Raw genomic sequence first — 8,806 nt, 5'->3', positions numbered from 1 at the left:
TAAGTCACATGATCTGAAAGCTTCTGATTGGCTGGATCAAACATTTGTTTGTCGCACCGTTTATTACGCAAATTCACTCCTTCATTCACTGCATTTCACGCTCGGCGTCTTGGATTTTAGTTGCAGTTTCGCTCATTTTTAGTCCAAATTTATCGAAATAGTTCTTGAAACGTACTACGATCATTTTATAACGGCTTGCTTTGATGGCGTTCATAAAATCTCGATTGGGACGCCTTCCATTTGTGCTCGAAGAAACCGACTGTGGAATGGACAGGTCGTCAACAGAGACGGCCAGCAACGCGAGTTCTTCACGGCTTGTGGAATCAATGTCGCCTGAATTCATGGACGAAGGCTGGGATCTCGGGTTTTCGAGTCCTTTCAGAGATACCTTGTCGGATGAATCACCAGTCAAAAGTGAAATGAACGACCCCACCACTCCGCCGCTGTCGCCACCTTCGCTTGGAGCGCTTCGCTTGTTTGACTCGCCGCAAACGCCTAAAAGTTTACTCGAACGCTCGTCTGCAGTCAATCGCACGGTAGATTTCAAAAAACCCGTGTCAAGATTACGTCGTGGTTTACTGAAGAGTCGTGGATTTGAAAGCGAACCTCGAATGGGGCCGCGATCGCGCAAAATGGCTGCAAACGTCAATCCGTTTACTCCGGACGCTTCTGCCATCGGTGCAAAGCGAGCAAGAAATGGAGATGGAGGGTAAGTTGTCAGGTTTACAATATATTGTACATGGCTTCGCTTTAATGTAATTTTGCTTTCAATGGCACTATTGTATTGAACGGCTGTGTTTGTAGACTTGTCTTTTGCAATGTGACTTATTGGGCGTACCTAATTCATAATCTACTTGAACTGCCGAGTAATCTTTCCCTGTAGTAAGGGACACGAGATTATGAACTTGCTCTTGTTATTACTGGGTTTTTTTTTACCAGGCCATGTAAACAAATGGATCTCCTGCAACTTTGATTTGTACTACCAACTGCCATTTTGCCACTCCCCGCCCACTGGACTTTGTTAGCAAGATGGGACGGTCAATAAATTATTGTTTACAAGACTGTCAGTCTGATTAAAAAAAAAATTTTTTTTTAAATTATTTCTGAGTTATATGCTAGCCATGGCATTTGTGGCAGCCAGGTACTAAAACGTTTGGTTTAAATAAAAGAAATTCATTTATTGCTATGTATCTCCCTCTCTCCCACTCCTTGCCCTCTTTTGCGTCACATTTCCTGTGTAAATAGAGAAGTGGGAACACATATGTTGTACGCCACGTCCAAAATTTCAATGCCAAAAGTGCAAGTCTGGGGTGATTTTGGTTCTCAAAAGGGCAACTTTTGAGATTTTGACCCTCCAAAGCATCATTCCTTCCTAAAGACTCAAAATTGGTTGGGTGTTATATATGCATACAGGACAACTTTTAGAACAGTAAAACCCTTGAGGAAGATTTAAATGCTCTTGTCATGTGTGATCAGTGTAGGAAAAAGAAAAAAAATAATTCAAAGCCTTGAAATCATGACCTCCCAGATACTTGCCAGGCGCTCTAGCCACTGGGCTATGTGGAGCCTCGCTATTTACTACAATGTAGGCTCATATGCAATTACTGTGTCTAGCATCACTAGGATCAAGACTCTTCTATAGGATAAAGCTGATGTCTCATGTGACTGTCCCAACATCCACTATGCCTGAGTACTGCTAAATTCATTTTCAGGGATGGTTCAGTTTGTAATGATAATGATGATGAAGACATGGATGATGAAATATTTGGAAATCCAGCCAAGGTGAGCTTGTAAGCAGGCATCCATTTAGCCTCCTGTGCAGATGCTCTTTGGTTCATCATCCAATCTTTGAACCTCCTCCACATATCATGAGGGAGGAAGATTGCGTGATGAGTCCAAAGAGCGTCTGCATGGGAGGCTAGCATCTATTACTCACATGACACACAGTGCAAAATCTTATTGTATTATGGTGATGTTGTGCCATGAACACAAGCAATGTTGTTAGCATCTCACAAAATGAGATAGAACTAAGAAAACCTGGAACAGACTATGATGTGCCCAGTAGACCAGGAAAATAACAAAAAAATCTTAAGACCCAGTTTTCCCTTGCTCTTTAAGTCAGAGTCTCTGGCAGGGTTCTCCTTATCAGGCGGTAACCAGTAAAATTTACCACTTGTAAGAGCACTTATTACCACCTGTAAACGCTCATTTAAAATACGCATTTAAAGTGAAATAAGCAGGCAGTTGCCATCAAAGCCCCATGTTTTCAGGCATGACTGGATCGATGATGACATTGTATTCTGCATTAAAAGTAGTGTATGGTGTCTGGCATTTAAAGAGGGCGAGGGAATGTTTTGTTGTCTTTGTAAGAACTGGTACAAAGCATATTAAAACAGGAGAAAATGTGAAATATGCTACTGCGCCCGGTACACGCTACAGGAAGGCCGCAATATCAGAGCATGGCAGTTCAGAGGAACACAAGCAGTCAGTTAGGCTAGAGAGAGAAAACTTGATTGTGTGAAGGTTATTTTTATACATAGAGGGACAGCGCTAACCTTAGCTCAACCAACGTGGTGCAAAAGTTCAAATTGTCGCTTATCCTTTGCAGAACGTCCAACATTAACCAAATGCTTTACCAGTTTGAAAAGGTCCCTTACCTGTTGCGTTGAAAACTAGGGAGAGCCCTGCTCTGGTAGTCAATATCATTTCTAATCGCTGGGGTGGTTTTTCCATTGACTGTAAAATCTGCTGTTGCACTTTATATACCTTCAGTTGACTCAACTTTTCATTAATTTTGCAGAAACTCGCGCTCCATGAGAGTAACATTTCACGTTATAATGCTGAGTTTGCTGAAATAAGCACTATAGGATCAGGCCAGTTTGGCTCAGTTCATAAATGCATCAACAGATTAGGTGGGTATTCATATCATTCCTGACAAAAACAAAGGATCACACAATAAATTATTTTACCCTGAGGAAACTTCATTCAGGATCACCCAACACTTTTTTTTGAATGAAAAGCACTGTCAAAACATTGACTCAAACAGTAAACAACATTATTTTCTAAAAAAAAAGTATGCTTCTTGTGCTGAGCTCCTGCAGCGGATGAAGTTGACTTAGCCAGACGAAGCTGGAATACAGTGTAAGATTATTATTTACATGTTGGTTTTATAATGATATCTACAGTATAAGCAGAAAATATTGTCTTTTCAAATTAGATGGATGTATCTATGCATTAAAGCGGTCACTGAAACCAGTTGCAGGCTCTGTAAATGAGTAAGTATTATTTTTATAAGTAATTTTTTGTCATTTGCAATTTTTCAAAGCATGAAGTCAGTTACTTGTTGCTATTTATTCAACATCTTAACCCTTTAAGTCCCGATAGTGCCATATGGCACAAATTTGTAACATATGTAGCTCTGTTACTCACTATTACACCTAAACATTATGTACTAAAATACACACAATTGCAATTTGATTTGTCTCCAGGCAAAATGCTATGCGTGAGGTATATGCCCATGCTGTCTTAGGAAAAAACCCTCACGTCGTTCGCTATTACTCTGCATGGGCAGAAGATGGACACATGTTGATACAGAATGAATACTGTGAAGGTTTGCGAGACATAACTTGTTGAAGAAGAATCTTACCTTTTCAGTCTTTTCCCTAATGTACACTAACACAAGCTATTATTACATTTTTTTCAGGGGGTAGTCTGGCTGACTTGATTGAAAAAAATAACAACTCAAATGAAGTTATGACAGAAGGAGAATTAAAACCACTTCTTATTCAAGTAGTTGAGGTGATCACATCATATGATGCAATGTTATAAATGACTTTGGTTTAAGGTCTCTGAATATAAATGCATTTAAAAGCAGCCAGCGACTGTTTGACACTGTACTTCTTAATACACCAACTCCATTACATTTTTGATTTGTTCTAATTACACTTTTTTCCTTTTATTTTTAACATGCAGGGTTTAAAGTATATCCATTCTTTAGGTTTGGTTCATATGGACATCAAACCTGGTAGGCCATACTCGAGCCTTAGTAGTTCACTTTTCATCAGTAACATGTTTTCAGTTATTAGTGATTGTGGGAAACAATCAGTAGCGGAAATTTTTTTGTTACAAAATTTCAAGCTTGATTTGGACACAAATAAAAGAAACAAAAATAGTATTAGATAATCTTAAATCTGTCCCAGACTGCATTGCACATTCATGTGATACACTTTGGATGGTCGGATACAAGATGTTTAGATAGGTGACATGAAACAACATTTTAGTTTCATATACAATCAAAGTGCTAATCAAAGGAATTACTGCACTTGTTAAAAATTAGAGCAGAATAAAAATGTATGAAATGAAGTTTGATCAGCAAGGCTGAAGATGTCCATCACAACCATTTTTTCTGTTCTGCTATTCTGATTCATGATAACGTCATGGTACTGGAAACGATCATTACTGTGAAATACTAGGGCTTGCAAACTTGCATATACATGTAATTACATGTAATTCTTTGTTACAATAATTGCAGATCTCCCTACAGACACATCCATTTAGAAAAAAATTATAGACACACCATTCTGTACAGTGTGTGTCCACATCAAAGAGGCCCACAAGAGAAGCACAAATCTCCCAACAGTACATATTAGTAGGAGTTTTTTTTGTGTTTTTTTTTTAACCTTGTGAACAGATGAGAGCCTTTCCTGACAAAGTTTTGGTGGGTTTGCTAATTGCTCTACTGCATGCTCACTTTTTGTTACTTTTCAGGGAATATCTTCATTAGCTTTAACACAGATGTAGATGAATGCCACAACAGTGGTGATGAAGGATTTGATGAAAATGAAACTCCTGGTCCACGAAAAAGAATGCCACTTTACAAAATAGGTACGCTTGAGTCTCACAAACATGTTTAGCTAGAAAAATTGTCATTACATTGTATGTAAAACTAACATCTTTATTCTGACATTTTTGTTTGTTTGTTTTTATTTTTTGCTGAACATAGTCATATCAGAAATAAATATCAAACACTAGAATATTTATTGTGGAATGAAATGACTCAGATTGGAGATAAAGTGTACATGTAAATTGAAACTCTGCAGCATACATGTAGTAAACTGGTCAAATTTTAAGTCTAAAGCCAGTAACAACAAATTACATCAAAAATGATAATTTCTTGTTGTGTTTATTTCGTACACATAGGTGACTTGGGTCATGTGACTTCAATAAGTAATCCACAAGTGGAGGAAGGCGACTGTAGATTTTTACCCAATGAAATACTACAAGAGGTAAGTAAAGTTATTAAATAATTACATCTAAACATGAAACAATAACCTGAGCTAACCGTTCATGATTGTCGTCAGCATGCTTCCATAAATTTGTCAAGACAGTATACATTTAGAGTTTAGAACAATAATGGGACTGTGGTGCAATGTCATTTAAGACTGGTTTTCACTGGAGTTGGAGTTCAAGTTTGATGAGAAGTGCAGAGCGATACGATCTCAGGAAAATCAAACCAACAGAGTCAGAAGTGGAATACAGATTCTGCCTCTGACTCTGTTGCTTATGATCTAGTGAAAACTAGATTGTCAGAGTGGCAAGCAGAAGCTGAAGAATAACGAATCAGAATGCCTGAGAACTAGCATTGTGATTGGTTTGCTCTTCTCTTCTGCTTCCAACTCTGATTCAGTTGAGCTTATGACTTCGCCTACAACTTCAATTTTTGATTTTCCCTAGGCCATAAGTGCTCTTTCAACTCTGACTCAGGCTTTTGGCCAGGATCTGAAACATGGGTGTGCTGTGTGCTGTAGGGTCTGCTAAAATGAACAATTTACAAGGCAACGTAAAAAATAAAACAATTTTCATCCATTGGAAGCCTGGACACCCACCTGGCTAAAAGCCTTTTCCAACCTTGACTCCGACTCTGTCTCCAGTCAAAACCAGCTTTTATAAATCACATTGTACATGTACATTTGGGGCACAATGGATCATCAAAAGTTAGATACATTGATATGCCATTACTGGTAATTGTATCAACTAGTTATGAAAGTTAATAAGACACAGCATCATTCACAGGTTAACATCCTGGTGGTCAGTGTTAACTAACATAATTTGTTTTGTTATGTGTCTGTTTCAGGACTACTCTGCATTACCCAAGGCTGACATTTTTGCTTTAGCATTAACTGTTTATTTGGCTGTGAGTATCACATTGCTTCAGTCGTAATTTTTTCCTGGACATTGCCTCAGCCATAATTTTTTCTGGCTACGGCCCTGCAGTCTAAAGTGAACCGACAAAACTCTGGTGCAAAACTTGTTAATCTACATGAACAGTAACCAAATAAAAAAAACTGCTGTCGTTTCAAATCCTCATTTAAACTAAGATAGCGTCCCTTGCCAAAGACTTCTTGACTGCATAACTATAGCTAACATCAATGGCTTGTAAGAAGTGGATGGCATAAACAAGCCTACGGCATTAGACAAAAATGACAATTATATTCTCTGTTTACTGCAAGGGTGGAGGACCAGAACTTCCAAAGAATGGCGAAAAATGGCATGAAATCAGGTTTGTAGCTATAACAAAATATCTAGCAACAAAATTCTTGCAGCTGAGTCCAAAACACACATTGCCCTAACAGAGATTGGACTAAAACTATGTTACGAAAAATTGTCTAAGTCAATTTCTAGAACAATCTAGAACTGAAAGTCATTCAGCCATGACCAATTTGTATAAGAACATTCCAGCACATCCTGATCCTTATGTAATTACTCAGATTAGAAACTGTGTCAAACTACTTAATTTAGTTCCAAATAGAAGTTTCTAGAACTTTAAGCCTCATGTAAATTAGAGCGAGTGTTTCTTCTGTAAGAGAGATTGATTCAAATTTGAAAAAGCTTAGTGCTGTAAATTCGTGAAGTTATCTTATGGAAATAAATTAGTTTGTTGCTGTTACCGGCGATCCTGAGTTCTGTCGGGAAACAACCCTGCTCTTCAATGATACTCGTAACAAATTACTTATTTCTTCCCTTAGGAGGGGGCATCTACCAAACCTTGAACATATCTCAAATGAAATGAACTCACTTTTAAAGGTTAGTGCTATTCAAAACTGTTGTACATGGACACTGTTTTTCATCTCAGTGAAAATAATGATCTTTGCTACTTTCAAGCACTTCAACATTAAACATTCAGTATTCCTATTTATTAAGATGTACATGCATTCTTCTCTGTTGAGCAGTACACATGTGCAAAAATATACAATTTAAGAATGAGAAGTATGTACACTTATTTTTGTTTACTCCTAGTCATGTTTGATTAAATGTTGGATATAATTATACTAGAGGTTGCGTGGCTGAGTGGTTTAGGGCATGGGATTTGAAATCTGGAGGTCCCTGGCTCAAATCCTCCTACCTACCGCTATCTGGATTTTTTTCTCAGTAGTCCCAAGCTCAATTCCTTGGCCATCTTGTGTAAATAGCCAACTGGTCAGCCTCCCACTAGTTGGGATTCTTAATAGTTTATGTTCCATTTGCAATGTTTGTGTATTTATTTAAAGTGTCCCCAATTAGCACAACAATGCTAAATACATTTGACACATAAATAAAGTTATTTATTTATTTATTTATTTATTTTTTTATTTTTTTACTGTATAAAATATAATTAACTTCTTTAATCTCTTTTCCAGCTTATGATTGACCCTGTAGCAAGTAACAGACCATCTGCAACAGCCCTGAAACAAAACCAAGTTCTTTGTCCACTTGCTGCAAAATCCAAGGTACATTACACAACACTACTTCACCATTTCAATTTAGTGTGGCTGAATCTTTAACCAATGACATGTAAAGTACTTTTTTGATAAGATGTTTAAGTGATTCAGCCAATTGCACTGAAATCACTTGTTCATTTTTTACAGGCCCAGCTAAAGAAGGAGTTGAATGCAGAAAAATTTAAAAATGAAGTCCTTTCAAGGTACAATGAATCCTTCTTACTTTACAAGAACGTATTATTGCCATGATCAACATTGATCAAGATGTGCAACACCTTGTCAGTCCAGTTACTGGTCAAAAATACAGGACTGTAAATATTACCCATAGTAGCTCACACTGACAAAATACCAATCACACGTCCAAGGTATTGATACAAAGAGCATCTCAAATATTTGTACCAGCCACTAGACTACATGTAAATTTTACCTTACTAGTACATGTAGTCTAACCAACTCTAAACATTACCTCTACAAGTTTAATTCTCTAGCCTTGGGCAAGCAGAAATAATATGATCAAACCCTGTGTTAGTGATGTAATTTTTGTGATGATTTTAATTTGTCTGGATGGTCTTGAAACTAAAGATAAACTGTAATGGGAAAACTAGTTAAACCAATTCCTCAAAATAAGTACACTTCTGATTAAATTTAATGTTTGGCTTTTTTAGGGAGCTGGAAGAGGCAAGAGTACATCAAAACAACCTTCCAAGACCCAAAATAGGACTTGGGACTCAAGCCCGCAGTTCTAGAGTAATAGGACAGAAAGTTAACAGGAGTATGAGTTTGAGCGTGATAATGTGAATGTTTGGAGTTAAATGTTCACTGTTGTAAATAGTTCCTTGTTTCACAATCAAACTATGTTACTGTTTTAAACAGGATTTTCAAAACTTACCATGAAATTTTACATTAATTTTGCATAAACATTTGGATATTTTTTTACATTTTATAAAGGGTCTTATATCAAATAAAATAATTTTTTAAGTAACAAAATGATTAATTTTGTATATAAATGAACATTTGAGGTGATATTCAATAAACATTTTTTTAACAGC

At 37.0% G+C, this 8,806-nt stretch overlaps 1 protein-coding gene across 1 annotated transcript; it reads left to right on the top strand.

The window, feature by feature from the left end:
• Positions 1 to 94: 94 nt before the first annotated feature.
• LOC145478688 (wee1-like protein kinase) lies at positions 95 to 8,804 on the top strand. Its single transcript, XM_081456793.1, has 15 exons — positions 95 to 709; positions 1,713 to 1,782; positions 2,801 to 2,912; positions 3,218 to 3,275; positions 3,489 to 3,610; positions 3,704 to 3,798; positions 3,973 to 4,024; positions 4,768 to 4,884; positions 5,200 to 5,285; positions 6,134 to 6,193; positions 6,510 to 6,559; positions 7,026 to 7,083; positions 7,677 to 7,766; positions 7,905 to 7,960; positions 8,423 to 8,804. The coding sequence occupies exons 1-15, from the start codon at positions 204 to 206 to the stop codon at positions 8,553 to 8,555; spliced, it is 1,665 nt and encodes a 554-aa protein (XP_081312919.1). The 5' UTR covers positions 95 to 203; the 3' UTR covers positions 8,556 to 8,804.
• Positions 8,805 to 8,806: the final 2 nt, after the last annotated feature.

This window comes from Orbicella franksi, chromosome 2, assembly GCF_964199315.1.
Source record: "Orbicella franksi chromosome 2, jaOrbFran1.1, whole genome shotgun sequence".
NCBI lineage: Eukaryota > Metazoa > Cnidaria > Anthozoa > Scleractinia > Merulinidae > Orbicella > Orbicella franksi.
The sequence above is the reverse complement of the archived record's forward strand: the minus strand, read 5'-3'. Positions and strand labels throughout refer to the sequence as shown.

Bases quoted from the DNA above. Each gene is read 5' to 3' on its own strand.
- LOC145478688 (XM_081456793.1), top strand. From the start codon at position 204: ATGGCGTTCATAAAATCTCGATTGGGACGCCTTCCATTTGTGCTCGAA. The intron at 4,025-4,767 runs GTAGGCCATACT...GTTACTTTTCAG, and splicing joins TCATATGGACATCAAACCTG to GGAATATCTTCATTAGCTTT. The intron at 7,084-7,676 runs GTTAGTGCTATT...TCTCTTTTCCAG, and splicing joins AAATGAACTCACTTTTAAAG to CTTATGATTGACCCTGTAGC.